The sequence below is a fragment of the Nerophis ophidion genome, linkage group LG06, assembly GCF_033978795.1.
Source record: "Nerophis ophidion isolate RoL-2023_Sa linkage group LG06, RoL_Noph_v1.0, whole genome shotgun sequence".
Lineage (NCBI taxonomy): Eukaryota > Metazoa > Chordata > Actinopteri > Syngnathiformes > Syngnathidae > Nerophis > Nerophis ophidion.
In genome coordinates, this window is record NC_084616.1 from 44,458,962 (window position 1) to 44,476,007 (window position 17,046).

Below are 17,046 nucleotides of genomic sequence, written 5' to 3' on the forward strand. Positions count from 1 at the left end.
ATTCTATTCTTGTGGCTTGTCCAGTCCTTTGAGACACTTAAAGGTAAAGTTAAAGTGCCAATGATTGTCACACACACACTAGGTATGGCGAAATTATTCTCTGCATTTGACCCATTACGCTTGATCACCCCCTGGGAGGTGAGGGGAGCAGTAGACAGCAGCAGTGGCTGCACCCGGGAATCATTTGGGTGATTTAACCCCCAATTCCGAACCCTTGATGCTGACTGCCATGCAGGGATGTAATGGGTCACATCTTTTATATTCTTTGGTATGACTCACAACCTACCGAATGTGATTAAGGGCTATATAAATAAACTTTGATTGATTGATTGAAGTGAATTATATTTATACATGTTTCTGGTGACTCAAAGCGCTTTACAAAGTGAAACCCATTATCTAAGTTACATTTAGACCAGTGGGTGGCACTGGAAGCAGGTGGGTAAAGTGTCTTGCCCAAGGACACAACAGCTGTGTCTACGATGCCGGAAGCGGGGATTGAACTTGAAACTCTCAAGTCCACACAAGTTTATTAGGTACACGCACAAAATGGAGTGGTGAGTAACATTTTTACTTATCCGAGCCCGCATCAATTTTTTAGAAATCTGCTGAGGGTCATGCTAATTTCATTTTTGCTCGCTGTGACGGGACTACTTACTCATGACCATGATGTTAATGTTGGCAAGGACACCACCATGTCTGTTGGAAGCTTCACACTGGTAGACGCCACTGTCTTCTGGCAAGGCGTTGTGGAGAATCAGTGTGTCGTCAAGCACCCGCTTGTTATTTAGTGGGTCATCTGATAAACAGAAAAACATTGACGTATAAACCTTTCCCAATAATGTTTAACCTTAAAAAAAAAATAAAAAAATGCATTACCAAAAAAAAAAAAAAAATTTTGATATTTTTGAATATTGTAATACATAAGTACTGTAATTTTTAGGCGGTAAACTAGTAATTTTCCCACACTCCTTGAACCCTGTGCTTAATACAATACTGCCGTTAATGTATGTTTTTTTCCAAGCTTCACATGCCACCAATACATTTTGCCTGATCACGTCAGACCAATGAAATTGCCAAATGTGTCACGCTGGACCAATTGGACTGTTCACAATAAATCAGACACACTCAGTCAGCCATTTAACGTGTTATGGTTTGATTATTGTACACGATCCTATTCAACTGGTGGGCCACGGACAACATCCGGCCCGTCAACGTTTTTAATTTGGTCCGCAGAACACCACCCGTATAGGCTTGATGAAACCATTCAAACTAGGGCTGCTCATGCATGTGACATATCTGTCACAACGAAACGAGAGTGGGTGAGTAGAAGAAGATGGCACTCTCGACCCTGGGAAAAAATCTAAATAAATCGCAAAAGTCAGACTAAACAGCAACTGGACAACAAAAGATGAAAGTATTGAAATTGCTGATTTTGTAAAGTATTTTGTACCCGTGGTGGTGTTGTTTTTAGCTGTTTAACTACTAAAACTCGTTTCATACATGTAGCAATGAATTTGACCAGTAGAGGACGATAAAGCTACACATTGAGTTTAATTGAGTCAAACCACATGTGTGCAATGTTTGTTGTGTGTATGAACATTAAACCCATACTTGCCAACCTTGGGACCTCCGAATTCGGGAGATTGGGGGGGCGGTTGAGGTGGGCGGGGTTGGGGGGGCTGGGTTTGGTGGTAGCGGGGGTGTATATTGTAGTGTCCCGGAAGAGTTAGTTCTGCAAGGTACTCTGGGTATTTGTTCTGTTGTGTTTATGTTGTGTTACGGTGCAGATGTCCTCCCGAAATGTGTTTGTCATTCTTGTTTGGTGTGGGTTCAAAGCGTGGCACATATTTTTAACAGTGTTAAAGTTGTTTATACGGCCACGCTCAGTGTGACCTATATAGCTGTTGATTAAGTATGCATTGCATTCACTCGTGTGCGTGTGAAAGCCCCATATATATATTATCAATCAATCAATCAATGTCTATTTATATAGCCCTAAATCACAAATATCTCAAAGGACTGTACAAACCACTACGACTACGACATCCTTGGAAGAACCCACATAAGGGCAAGGAAAACTCACACCCAGTGGGATGCCACTGGGTGTGACAATGATGACTACAAGAAACCTTGGAGAGGACCTCAAATGTGGGCAACCCCCGCCCCCAGGGGACCGAAAGCAATGGATGTCGAGCGGGTCTAACATGATACCGTGAGAGTTCAATCCATAGTGGCTCAAACACAGCCGCGAGAGTTCAGTTCAAAGCGGCTCCAAGACAGCAGCGAGAGTCCCGTCCACAGGAAACCATCCCAAGCGGAGGCGGATCAGCAGCGTAGAGATGTCCCCAACCGATATTATGTGACTGTGCCGACATGCTGTTTGTATTGGAGGAAAAGCAGATGTGATGACAGGTTGTAGAGGACTCTAATGGCAGTGCCCTTTAAGGCACGTACCCCAATATTGTTGTACGGGTGGAAATCGGGAGAAATTCGGGAGAATAGTGGCCCCGGGAGATTTTCGGGAGGGGCAATGAAATTCGGGAGTCTCCCTGAAAAATCCGGAGGGGTTGGCAAGTATGATTAAACCTTTCATTTAATTTACGTAACATACACAATGGACACTATTTATGTAAAATATAAAATGGATGTTATACTTGTGTAATGTTTATATGTTCAGTCTTACAAACCTAAATGAAGGAAGACATATAAAGAGATAAAACTGAGGAAGGAAAATAATACAAAAGAAGAAACATCAATCATCAACAAAACGGCTAAAGTTTATTTTTCTTCATAAGTATCTGTCAGGCTGTACACTCTGGAAACGAGTCGCAAGGGCAGAATGATACATTTATTAACAGTGCAGCGTGAAAGCTGATGTGTTTACTTTGTAAATAAGTAAACGCAGTCTCAATGGAATATAATTTTAATTTTCCTGAAGGAACTCTCCTGACGGAATAGATAAAGTACTATCTAATCTAATCTAACCTGCAAAGGCACTTTCTAAAGAAACATCCATATTGTGATGTCCAACCCCTGAGCCCTTGTGTGGGCTCATGAAACTGCAGCTCTCTTCAATGTTGTTTAATAGCCCTGTGGTACAGTATTAGTTTAATTTGAACATGCCTACAGTTACAATATTATCCATCACATATTTCCAGTTTCTCATCACAAATTGTCTGAAAATAATTAGGAAGAAGCAGAGCGTCAGAACAATGGCCAAAATTGTAAATGGTGAAAAAAACAAAAAAAACACATTTTGCATGCACACGGCATCTTTTTGCCCGTGCACGGACTATGCCTTTGTAAAGTGTCTTTTTCTTTCCTCACGAGCGCTACGTTTAGCCCTTTTGGCATTTATGGGCAGAAATTAAATACGCAGTCTCTGCAACTCCCGCCTCTTTTCTGATTGGTGACTTTTAACAGCTACTCACCGAGTTACTCCTGAGAGAGCCAATCCGAGAGTCCACGTGCACAAAATGAATCCAGAAAGTTTCTACAAGGATTGCAAGAATATGCAAGGATTTTGGCACTGACGCCATAGTTATAGACTTGGATAAAATGCACACAATGCAGCCTAAACTCGAATACAATTGCCCCGGCTAACAAAAAATCAAATGGAACTGAAAGGTTTTAGCACACATGAGGAGGCTTAACTCCGCACTCTCCGGGAGTTTAAATGCATTGTTACAGGTAGAGATATCCGATAAATGCTTTAAAATGTAATATTGCAAATTATCGGTAACGGTTTAAAAAAGTCAAATGTATGACTTTTTAAATCGCCGCTGTACAGAGTGGTTCACGGACGTAGGCAGAAGTACAGAACGCCAATAAACCTTAAAGGCACTGCCTTTGCGTGCCGGCCCAATCAAAAAATACCTACGGCTTTTCACACACACAAGTGAATGCAAAGCATACTTGGTCAAAAGCCATACATGTCACACTGAGGGTGGCCGTATGAACAACTTTAACACTGTTACAAATATGCACTGTGAACCTACACCAAACAAGAATGACATACATATTTCGGGAGAACATCCACACTGTAACACAACATGAACACAACAGAAAAAATACCCAGAAGCCCTTGCAGCACTAACTCTTCTGGGACGCTACAATATACACCCCCCATTACCCCCAAACCCCCCCCACACCACACCCACCCCCCACCTCAACCTCCTCATGCTCTCTCAGGGACAGCATGTCCCAAATTCCAAGCTTCTGTTTTGAGGCAAGTTAAAAAAAATAATGCACTTTGTGACTTCAATAATAAATATGGCAGTGTCATGTTGGCATTTTTTTCCATAACTTGAGTTGAATTATTTTGGAAAACCTTGTTATATTGTTTAATGCATCCAGCGGGGCATCACAACAAAATTAGGCATAATAATGTGTTAATTCTACGACTGTATTTATCGGTATCTGTAATTAAGAGTTGGACCTTATCGAAATATCGGATATCGGCAAAATAGCCATTATCGGACATCTCTAGTTACAGGCACTGTTTGTTTGTTGAATTTATGAATGAACACAGTTCACGTTTCAATGTGTAAACCTGCAGATTTATAAACTTGCGCGGCCGATATACGTACAAAATAAAATTTGTCCAATAATGTAAATGGGGCTAATATTTAGGTGCGCACCACAATCTGGGAATTACGGTGTCCAAAAATATGTAAAAATGTGATGATATTGTGGTAAAGTTTTAAAACAAAACCCTGGGATTTTGCTGAAAATCTTAATTTCCCCTCGGGTATTAATAAAGTATTTCTGGTTCTGATTCTGATTCTGATTCAAAGCATAGGCCTTTAAGCACCTTGCATTGAGGCAGGTGTGACGATCTGTCACTTCATTTCTGTTTTTGCTTCCTTGGTTTGAGTTTAATTTCTACCAGTGCTCTTATTTTTGGTCCCATTTCCGGCTTGTCCCGCCGAGCGCTGTTTTCTCTGCACCTGCTGTTGATTGGCAGCCGGTCCACACCTGCTGCCAATCAGCATGTTTCTATTTATACCTGTCTCGCGCGCTCCTCGGTGCTCGAGGATTGATTTATGTTTGGACCTTTTATGCACGACTGCTTCATTTTCTGTTTTTGAGTGAATTAAAATCGTCTTACCTGATCAACACTCTCCTGGTTCCTGCATCTTGGGGTCACTACAATTGCAGTAATGCGAGTTCGCAACAGCAGGGGCTGTCATGAATGTGAACGTTGGGAGCAAATATTCGGTAGTTTTTAGAACAGTGTTTCTTAACCAGGGTTTGATCGAACCCTAGGGGTTCGGTGAGTCGGCCTCAGGGGTTCGGTGGAGCCTCCACTCAAGCCACACCAGACTCTTGATGTACATAAAAACTTCTCCCTATCGGCATATTAGGGAACCCAAACTGATTTGCAGGTGTGTAATTTGTTACAAGTTCATGCACTGTGTTGGTTTTGTTCTTTGAACAAGGTGATGTTCATGCACGGTTGTACACCAGTAAAAGATCATATAACTTTGTCTTGAATTTGAAAAACATTTTATTTTTCACTAAAGAAGGGTTCGGTGGATGCGCATATGCAACTGGTGGGGTTCATTACCTTTAACAAGGTTATGAACCGCTGTTTTAGAATGAAGAGGAAAACATTTTATTTCAAGGGGTCTAGCTTAATCCCCGTATTTATTCATTAATTAAATAACAGTTGTGTCATGAAGTTTATGTCCAATAAAGGATCTGTTTTCACATATTCAGTCATTGCTAGTACTGTGGTATGAAGAACAGTCAGCAGATGAGCTTCTTGTCATTGTGAAATCTGTGCTGTCTTGGCAACAAAGATGAGCTTCTTGTCATTGTGAAATCTGTGCTGTCTTGGCAACAAACGTGCTAACAGATGCGTGAAAGCACGGCTTTGGATTTTGGTCACCCACCTTCAAAAACGTGTCCATTTTTCCTCCACACTATGTCGGGTGGTGGACTTCCGCTGACCGAGCACTTGATGTGCACATCGGAGCCGATCACGTTCAGCTGGCTTTCAGGTGGCTCGTTCAGCCACTGCGGGGGCTCTAGGAGATGAAGACGAAGGGGAAAGGGGGATGGGGTGGGGATAAAAGCTGTCTTTGCTTTGTGTTGAAACGACTGTCATCCCTGAGTCGAAACAAACAAACCCATGGTGTGCGTCATGCATAATGAGCAGGTAATGTTGACCTACCTTCCACTATTACATCAAAGTAGTGGATCGCCTGTCCAGCCGGGTTCTTTGCCAAACAACTATATGTGCCGCCATCACTCTCCTCTATCGCAGCTATGGTCAACAGCTTTCCAAAGTTGTCCAATTTGGCTTGAGTGGGCAGATCTTCTCCCATTTTCATCCATTCTATTTTTGGTGTGGGGCTTTAGAAAGACACAATATGCAGTTAATACAGATCATGGCAGACATACATGGTATGTATCATGGTATAGTGTGGGGGTCAGCAACCCGCGGCTCTGTAGCGCCGCCCTAGTGGCTTCCTAGACCTTTTTCAGAGATGCGTGAAAAAGGTCAAAGATGAAGAAAAAAACTTATTTTTTGTTTTAATATATTTTTTGTCGGAGGACAAACATGACACAAACCTTCCTAATTGTTACAAATCCCACTGTTTATGTTAAACATGCTTTGCTGATGAGAGTATTTGTCAAACACTGTTTTGTCCTACTAATTTCAGCGATCCATGAACTCACCACAGTTTGTTTACATGTGCAACTTTCTCTGATATTGCCACAGAAGGATTAGTTTTTATGCCATTCCTTCTTTGTCTCATTTTGTCCACCAAAGGTTTTATGCTGTGCGTAAATGAAATAATGTGAACTTTGTTCATTTTATGGATTTGCTTTTTTGTAAATAAGTAAACACAGTCTCAATGGAATATAACCTGCAAAGGCACTTTCTAAAGAAACATCCAAATTGTGACGTCCAGCCCCTGAGCCCTTGCGTGGGCTCATGAAACTGCAGCTCTCTTTAATATGTTGTTTAATACCCCCGTGGTATAGTAATAGTTTAATTTGACATTTTAGTGATTTGATTGAGTGCTAATCAAGCATATTTGGTCAATCCACGACTGCAAGCTAATCAACAATACAACATGCTATTTAGGCTAGCTGTATGTACATATTGCATCATTATGCCTCAATAGTAGGTATATTTGAGCTCATTAAATTTCCTTTACTATGTCTTGTGTATTTCATTTGTATTTGCATGTCACATGATACATTATCTGTATGTAACATTGGCTGCATTTCTCATAGTTGGGTGCGTGCCATGTTGTTCCAGACCACAGCAAATATTACCCAGCTTGCAAAGACTGTAATAAATACATTAGAAGAAAATAACCCCCCCCCCCCCCCCCCCCTTTCATTAAATTCAGACACACACATCTATACCTTTTGGCAATTCTGAGACAGTCATTTCCAGAAGTTATCTCATCCTGTTAGTGTCATGTTCTGTGGTCATGTTTTGTTTAATTATGTTCTGTTTGGGTTTTGGACTCTTTGTGCACTCTTGTTTGTTCTGTCACCGTGATGACCAATTAGTTCACCTGATTCATTTGGACTCACTTACCTAATTTGTTTGGACTCACCCACCTGTCAATAATCATATCACTGTTATTTAAGCTTGTAGTTGCCAGGCAGTCGGCCTGGCGTCATTGTACTCTGTACTCTACACTCTGTTTCATACCTGTTTCATGCTGGCCTGCTCACGTCACCACGAGTAAGTTTTTGTTTATTTATGCCACAGTTAGTGTCTTTCATTTTTATGTCTATAGTTCTGCCTTTGTACTAGTTTTTGTTTTCTTAGCCAAGTTGGTTCTCCGCCTTGTGCGCGCCTTTTGTTTGCACTTTTTCATAGTAATAGATTAAACATGTATTTACCTTCACACCGTGTCCAGTCCAGTTCCTTTGCATTCCGGGAAAACAAACCACATCATAGGCCATGTTTGGACAATGAGAAGCCTCCATTTAACTAATGATTTCCAATGTTGCAAAAATGTGTAGAATGAAAATTGAAATACAACATTTCAGTCAATGAAGATTTGCATCAGCCTTTCATAGTAGGCTAATATAGCTAATATAGACACTTACATCATGTGTTGCCTTCATTATGACACTTATACAAGGCTTTTAATTTTTTGCGGCTCCAGACAGATTTTCTATTATTTTTTTTGTAATTTTTGTCCAATATGGCTCTTTCAAACTTTTGGGTTGCCGACCCCTGGTATAGTAATACTTACTATCCTCCTGGTATACACTCAAGCTGAAGCTGTGCTCCCTTCACGAGCACCCTCTCTGTCTGAACACCAGAGGGCAGCAGTAGGCTGGGGGTTCTCACTGGAAGGGCTACCACCACAACAGTCGCCATCACTTTCATGCCTCGTTTATATCAATGGTCATATAAGCAAAAGCTATTTGCAAGGCACAGCCTTTCAAAAAAGCACCTCTAATGTAAGACATTCACAATTTTCAGTGCTGGATATAAGAACAAAAAAATCACTCACTGGCAACGCGGTCGTCAGCAGATTCATACTCTGGCGTCCCTGGAATGAAAAGAAAACCTTGTGAGACACATATCCTTTTTAGCAGCTATTAAGAGCAGATAATGTTCTGTCTAGGAGAGTAGGCACCCCTACACGCTTTGCAGCACAAACTAGACAGGACAAGCCCTGCGTTTTGGTTTGCAGGGAGAAATATTTTGATAAGTCAATTAAATTAACTGGGCTGCACGGTGGAAGAGGGGTTAGTGTGTCTGCCTTACAATACGAAGGTCCTGGGTAGTCTGAGGTTCAATCCCAGGCTCGGGATCTTTCTGTGTGGAGTTGGCATGTTCTCCCCGTGACTGCTTGGGTTCCCTCCGGGTACTCCGGCTTCCTCCCACTTCCCAAAGACATGGACTTGGGGATAGGTTGATTGGCACGTGAATGTTGTCTATCTGTGTTGGCCCTGCGATGTAGTGGCGACTTGTCCAGGGTGTACCCCGCCTTCCGCCCGATTGTAGCTGAGATAGGCACCAGCGGCCTCCGCAACCCCAAAGGGAATAAGCGGTAGAAAATGGATGGATGGAATTAAATTAACTGCAGAACAACCCAGATGTCTTTTTTTAACTAGGTGTGTTACAACTAGTGTTGTCCCAATAGCAATATTTTGGTACCGGTACCAACTTAGACAACATGTCTTTTAGTAGTACGTAAGCCAACGAAGGCTCTTAATTTAGTCTACTCACATATGCAGTGACATATTGTGTCATTTTCCATTCTATTATTTTGTAATAATTATTAAGGACAATTGCTAGAAAAATAATTATTAATCTACTTGTTCATTTACTGTTATTATCTGCTTACTTCTCTTTTAAAATGTTCTATCTACCCTTCTGTTAAAATGTAATAATCATTTATTCTTCTGTTGTTTGGATACTTTACATTAGTTTTGGATGATACCACACATTTGGGAATCAATCCGATACCAAGTCGTTCCAGGATCATACATTGGTCATATTCAAAGTCCTCATGTGTCCAGGGATGTATTTCTTAAGGTTATAAACATAATATAAATAAAGAAAAAAACCAAAGAAAATTGTGTGATGCCCAAAAAATATCGACGTAATCATAGTAGTATCGACTAGATACGCTCGTGTACGTTGGTATCAATACAGTAGATGTCAGGTGTAGATCCACCAATGGTGTTTGTCTAAGATGTGTAGTGAAGCATGTTTAACTATTCCTTGTCCTGAAGGGATGATACTTACCTTATTTGTCGCCATGGAGACCAGGATTAGTGATTTAGAAGTTGATAAAACACTGCCGATGGCGAATGGACGTTAGCCGGTAGCTAGCTATCCATGACTTAAAGCACCTCTTCCTGAGGGCGTTTCAGTGTCATAACTTCGCCTTTATTGTTAGTTTGTAAGCCAAAATGCATCCATTCTCCCTTTTCTGTCTACACACTGTTTCTGCTTGTAAGTACTTCTTGATTGTGCACTGCCGAACATGCTCGTCTGCTCGTAAACCAGCAATGACACAACGTGACGATGACGGGGGTGGGGGTTAATACGGTAATTTTTAGAGGCGGTATAGTACCAAATATGATTCATTAGTATCGTGGTACTATACTAATAAAGGTAAACCATACAACCTGAGTTACAACAATGTATTTTTGTTGATTGAACACAAATTAACCTACATGGAATGACCTCAACTGCCATAGCGGTCTTCTGGACAATTATTCGTCGAAAGTCGGCAAAGCAGCAGTAGTCCTGACGGCTGTCTTTCTGTAAGGCATGAGAGAAGTACAGGCTGCCATCAGTGCCCGTGGAAACCCTCTCATCTTGCTCAATGTGTTGTAGACCTGCAAAAAGAGCACATTTCTTTTAGTCATACATTCATCTAATGCGTTTTATTTGAAAACTTCTTTTGAACACTGCATTGGTTATTTTAACCAAAAGTCACTGTATCATGCTTGGTAATAAGGAAGCATTCACAATAGATTAGGCAATTCCTGAAGGAATTGCATGTGAATGCTCCAATGCTAAAGTTGAACTGAAATCCTGGAATTTTTTTTAGAATTTTTTAAATAGAGCACACAATTTCTGAACAGGGTGAAATTTTTGAAGTTGGAACGGTTCGAATCGGGTAAAAAATGTGGGGGTTGTCGAACTTTGAAGAATGTTCCATTCATATCAATGGGAATTTTGAAATTTTGTGGATTTTGGGAAAAGCGGGTATTTTTTGAAAAATGGTGAAAAAGATTGAAAGGTCTAAATGAGTTGAAATGGTTGGTTTTGGAATTTTTCAAATTGGTCGAAAAATGTTGAAAGAGTAACATGTTGATTTGAGAAATGCTACCATGAAATTCCTGGAATTTCGGGAAAACCGTGAAGTTTTCCAGTTCACAAAACAACTTTGTTTTGTGTCCTGATTAAGAGGAATGTTTTGACGTTGGAACGGTTGAAGTGGGTTGAAAAATGTGGGAGGAGTAGTCGCCAGAAAAAAGGGTGGAACACACAGTGAATTCGGAGAGGAAGTGACGTCAGAAAGACCACACCCACACAGGAAGTGACATCAGAAAGAACGCACCACAGCCAGCTTTGTAAGAAAGCGGTTTCGTAACTCTGAGGTAAACACTACAAATAGGATGGCGAGTCCTTCTTTTACATGTACTTGTGAACATCACACATGAATACCTTAATAGAAAGTGATTGCAGCTACTTCTGTTTCAACACTTCTCAGACGGCAAGAGAACTTTCCATTGTCCAGCCGCGTCAGCTGTGTTTCTATTTAGCGAAAAACGTCCTCCATTTGTCGAAGGAGAGACAATGAGAATGCGAGCTCCCGTGGATGTGATAAATAAGGTAGCGTGTTGTTTGTATTACCTGGCCGTCGAGGAAAACGGCAAATGCATTTGGACTGGCAAAGCAGACTGTATCAGTTATTGTCTTCCATGTATGTCGCTGACTCAACGTCTAGGTCCAGAGTATATAAAGTCATCAAAAACGAATGGACAATGAAGGTGAAGGGAAAAGAGTGAGGAGTGTCCTCACCAGATATCTAGATCCCTAGTTTGATTGATGTACAAACCCTATTTCAATATGAGTTGGGCAATTGTGTTAGATGTAAATATAAACAGAATACAATGATTTGCAAATCATTTTCAACCCATATTCAGTTGAATATGCTACAAAGTTAACATATTTGATGTTCAAACTGATAACATTTTTTTTTGTGCAAATAATCATTAACTTTAGAATTTGATGCCAGCAACACGTGACAAAGAAGTTGGGAAAGGTGGCAATAAATACTGATAAAGTTGAGGAATGCTCATCAAACACCTATTTGGAACATCCCACAGGTGTGCAGGCTAATTGGGAACAGGTGGGCGTCATGATTGGGTACAAAAGCTCAGTTATTCACAAACAAGGATGGGGTGAGGGTCACCACTTTGTGAACAAATGCGTGAGCAAATCGTCAAACAGTTTAAAAACAACATTTATCAACGGGCTATTGCAAGGAATTTAGGAATTTCATCATCCATGGTCCGTAATACCATCAACAGGTTCAGAGAATCTGGAGAAATCACTGCATGTAAGCGATAATATAACGGACCTTCGTTCCCTCAGGCGGTACTGCATCAAAAAGCGACATCAGTGTAAAGGATATCACCACATGACCTCAGGAACACTTCAGGAAACCACTGTCAGTAAGTACAGTTGATCGCTACATCTGTAAGTGCAAGTTAAAACTCTACTATGCAAAGCCAAAGCCATTTATCAACGATACCCAAAAACGCTGCAGGCTTCGCTGGGCCCAAGCTCGGCTAAGATGGACTGATGCAAAGTGGTAAAGTGTTCTGTCGTCTGACAAGTCCACATTTCAAATTGTTTTTTGGAACCAAAGAGGAAAAGAACCATCAGGACTGTTCTGGGTGCAACGTTGAAAAGCCAGCATCTGTGATGGTATGGGGGTGTACTAGTGGCCAAGGCATGGGTAACTTACACATTTGTGAAGGCACCATTAATGCTGAAAGGTACATACAGGTTTTGGAGCAACATATGTTGTCATCCAAGCAACGTTATCATGGACGCCCATGCTTATTTCAGCAAGACAATGCCAAGTCACTTGTTACAACAGCGTGACTTCATAGTAAAAGAATGCGGGTACTAGACTGGCTTGCCTGTAGTCCAGACCTGTCTCCCGTTGAGAATGTGTGGTGCATTATGAAGCCTAAAATACCACAACGGAGACCCCGGACTGGTGTGGCGCATTATGAAGCCTAAAATACCACAACGGAGACCCCGGACTGTTGAACAACTTAAGCTGTACATCAAGCAAGAATGGGAAATAATTCCACCTGAAACGCTTCAAAAATATCCCTCCTCAGTTCCCAAAGGTTTATTGAGTGTTGTTAAAATAAAAGGTGATGTAACACAGTGGTGAACATGCCCTTTCCCAACTACTTTGGCACGTGTTGCAGCCATGAAATTCTAAGTTAATTATTATTTGCAAAAAAAATAAAGTTTATGAGTTTGAACATCAAATATCTTGTCTTTGTAGTGCATTCAACTGAATATGGGTTGAAAATGATTTGCAAATCATGCGATGAGGTGGCGACTTGTCCAGGGTGTACCCGCCTTCCGCCCGATTGTAGATGAGATAGGCGCCAGCGCCCCCCGCAACCCCAAAAGGGAATAAGCGGTAGAAAATGGATGGATGTATTCCGTTTGTATTTACATATAACACAATTTCCTAACTCATATGGAAACGGGGTTTGTAAAATGTTCTTTCTCACATTGTTTATGTGTTTAATAAAGATTCAATTAAGGTGTGATTCACTATAATAGGGCCACACAGTGCACTGGATTCCAGTTAATTGAAATACCACAATACTGGATATTGTTCAGATAAGTTACATTTAAGAACTTACACACAAAGCAACACTGGATGTGACTATGACGTGTGCATTTTCCGCGCATGCGTACTCGGTCGCGTTGCACCGGCGGACGAAAGGGGGGGCGGTCTTAAACGATAACATTATTGTGTGTGGACACGGATAAGGTTATCATAAGGATAAGGTTATCATACGGAACCTCATCCGTGTCAACACACAACAATGCCCTGTTAAGACCTCCTCCTTCCTTCTGTCCGCCACCGCGACTTAATACGCCACACTTGCCAACCTTGAGACCTCCGATTTCGGGGGTTGGGCGAGGGGCGTGGTTGGGGCGGGGCATTGTTGGGGGCGTGGTTAAGAGGGGAGGAGTATATTTACAGCTATTCAACCTTTCAATTTTCTACCGCTTATTCCCTTTGGGGTCGCTGGGGGCTCTGGTGCCTATCTCAGCTACAATCGGGCGGTAGGCGGGGTACACCCTGGACAAGTCGCCATCTCATTGCAGTATGTGTAGAAATCTTTTTTTATAATTGAATCACTTGTTTATTTTTCAACAAGTTTTTAGTTATTTTTATATCTTTTTTCCCAAATAGTTCAAGAAAGACCACTACTAATGAGCAATATTTTGCACTGTTATACAATTTAATAAATCAGAAACTGATGACATAGTGCTGTATTTGACTTCTTTATCTTTTTCTTGTCAACCAAAAATGCTTTGCTCTGATTAAGGGGTACTTGAATTAAAAAAATGTTCACAGGGAGTATATCTCTGCAAAAACGTTGAGAACCACTCCTCTAAAAGCCGTAGATGTTATTGTCACATAGGCATGTACAGTAGATGGCAGTATTGTCCTGTTTAAGAGTGTCACAACATTGCTGTTTATGGCAGACAAACTGCTTTATAGTAGACGAAAACGTGACTGCTTTTGTTGTGTGTTGTTGCCGCGCTGGGAGGACGTTAATGAGACTGCCTAACAATAAACCCACATAAGAAATCAAGAACTTGCCCTCGATCATTCTACAGTTATAACGTCATTGGGCAGGCACTCTGTTTATATTGTGGGAAAGCGGACATAAAAACAGGCTGTCGACACGTCACTCGAGTCCGCATGGAGTTGGAGGGGGCATGTCCTCCAGCGCTGCCTGAATTTCGGGAGATTTTCAGGAGAAAATTTGTCCCGGGAGGTTTTCGGGAAAGGTGCTGAATTTCGGGAGTCTCCCGGAAAATCTGGGAGGGTTGGCAAGTATGCAATACGCACATACTTGCCAACCCTCCCCAAGTTTCGAGGAGACTTACGAATTTCAGTGCCTCTCCCGAAAACCTACGGCAACTAGTAATATCCCAAAAAAAATAGTGACAGAGAATAGAACGAGGATGGACAATTCAACCCTGAACTCACTCCTTTCCTGCAAGTTAAATTTCACAGATGCTGCCCATACCTATGCTCCTTCAAAGGCTGTGCTACTGGCTGCAAAATATTGCACTTTCAAATACAACACTGAGTAGAGAGGAGTCTTATGTGTGTTTATACTGTATTTCCTTGAATTGCCTGCCTTGAATTACTGCCGGGTCAAACTGGCTTCGCAAAATAATTAGCGCATGCTTAGTATTACCGCCTGGTCAAACTCGTGACTTCACGAGTGACACTTTTCCTGTCATAATTTCCTGAAGGAACTCTCCTGAAGGAATAAATAAATTACTATCTAATCCTTTTCAAAATGGAGGAGGCTGATTTCAATACCGTTAATTTGAAATCGCATAAGGGGAAGAAGATTAAGAGCTATTCAGTAGGATTTAAGGTCCAAGCTTACATCACACTCACATTTTTACTGCATGCCTTTGGTAAGTGCCGGAGTGAGAAGAGGTTTTAAGATAATTAGCACATGCTTACTTGAATTTCAGTGAATTCTAGCTATGAATATACCCCTCCCCCCCAATCTCCCGAATTTGGCACGTCATAATCACATCCAGTGTTGCTTCGTGTTCTTAAATGTAACTTATATGAATAGTATCTTGTGTTGTGGTATTTCAAATAACTGCAATCTGTTCCTTTAGGGCCCTATTGTAGGGAATCACACCTGAGACATCATAAAATAAACAAATCTTCATTAGGCACATAGACATTGTGATGAAGAACATTTTACATCAAACTGGGGATCTAGATATCTGGTCAGGACAATCCTCACTCTTTTACTTTCACCTTCATTGTCCATTTGTTTTTGTTGAGTTTATATACTCTGGACCTAGACGTTGAGTCTGTGACATACATGGCGGACAATAACTGATGCAGTCCAAAAGCATTCACCCTTTTCCGTCGTCTTCCCTTGACGCTTAGTGTAAACGGGGCCTAAGACCATTTTCACAAACCATTTTTTTCAGCGATTACATTTCCAACAAATTGGACTTTTTCAAGCAACACCATGACACATATAATGTAATCCCAATAAATCTGTATTTGTGAGGTTAAAACCAGCATTTGTACTTTTGTGACCTTCAACACTTTCGGTGGGACTTTGTTGGTTTAATTTCAACAGTAAATATGTGCAGGTCTTCAGTCATCCGGGCCATGGTTCCCACAAAGACTTGCATCCAATATAACGGGACTTGTTTTGACATTTTGACCAGCATGACCCATAAGGGCAGACACCTCAGTTTCCCTAATGTGCCACGCGCAAGAACTTAGAACTGTCTTACATGGGAAGTGGAACATGCTCGAGTCCCAACAAGGACTACTGTGGACCCACATGAAGGATTTTGTCACTAAGCACGTTCATACTTGGGAACAGCGGGAGCAGGTGTCATGGAAAGACGAGACGGAGGAAGCAATAAAAGAACAGGGAGCACAAAGAAGCAAAACTTTAGAAGAGTAAGCTCTAGACTGAAAACAAAAGTAAAGAAATGTTAAGTGTGTGTGCCAACTCTATTGAGATGTCTAGTAGGTTGTGTGCCTTTGAAAAAGAAACCTGCCAAAACTGTCAATCAAAACTATTATCAGTATTTATTCACTTGACAAAGGTACGGATTTTAAAACAAGACGGACCAGCATTAGGGTGTATCTAATGAAGTCTCCACTATGGTGTGACGGAAAAGACATTCAATCACACTTTTCTAGCTGATATAATTTAAGTATTTAGCTCACTTTTCTCAAATGCAGCTAATTATCTTCACATTTCAGGTGGAAATTAAAAGGAAATGCAAAAACTAAATGTTAAATCGGAGTGCTAAATCTAAATGTTGAATCTACACCTTCAATGTTAAATGTAAATGTTCAATATACCTGTATGTTAGATCTTAAAGGCCTACTGAAACCCACTACTACCCACCACGCAGTCAATGATGAAATATTAACATTGCAACACATGCCAATACGGCCTTTTTAGTTTACTAAATTACTATTTTAAATTTCCCAGGAGTGTCGTCTTGAAAACGTTGTGTAATGATGACGTTTACACAAGACATCACGGGTTTTAGGAAGTATGAACGCTACGCACACACACAGCTAAAAGTCGTCTGCTTTAACGGCATAATTACACAGTATTTTGGACATCTGCGTTGCTGAATCTTTTGCAATTTGTTCAATTGATATTGGAGAAGTCACAGTAGAAAGATGGAGTTTGGAAGCTTTAGCCTTTAGCCACACAAACACACGGTGATTCCTTGTTTAA

The 17,046-nt window shown here is 41.1% G+C and overlaps 1 protein-coding gene across 8 annotated transcripts in view; it reads right to left on the minus strand.

Moving 5' to 3' along the window:
- LOC133554755 (neural cell adhesion molecule L1-like protein) overlaps nucleotides 1–17,046 on the minus strand; it is a 156,483-nt gene that overhangs the window by 119,445 nt on the left and 19,992 nt on the right. For all 8 annotated transcript variants that reach the window (XM_061903868.1, XM_061903867.1, XM_061903863.1 and 5 more), the window contains exons 6-11: nucleotides 10,177–10,341; nucleotides 8,499–8,537; nucleotides 8,235–8,340; nucleotides 6,179–6,360; nucleotides 5,898–6,032; nucleotides 656–796 (exon numbers count right to left, since the gene is read on the minus strand). In XM_061903868.1, the coding sequence (XP_061759852.1) occupies nucleotides 656–796; nucleotides 5,898–6,032; nucleotides 6,179–6,360; nucleotides 8,235–8,340; nucleotides 8,499–8,537; nucleotides 10,177–10,341 (768 nt within the window). The remainder of the gene's footprint in view (nucleotides 1–655; nucleotides 797–5,897; nucleotides 6,033–6,178; nucleotides 6,361–8,234; nucleotides 8,341–8,498; nucleotides 8,538–10,176; nucleotides 10,342–17,046) is intronic.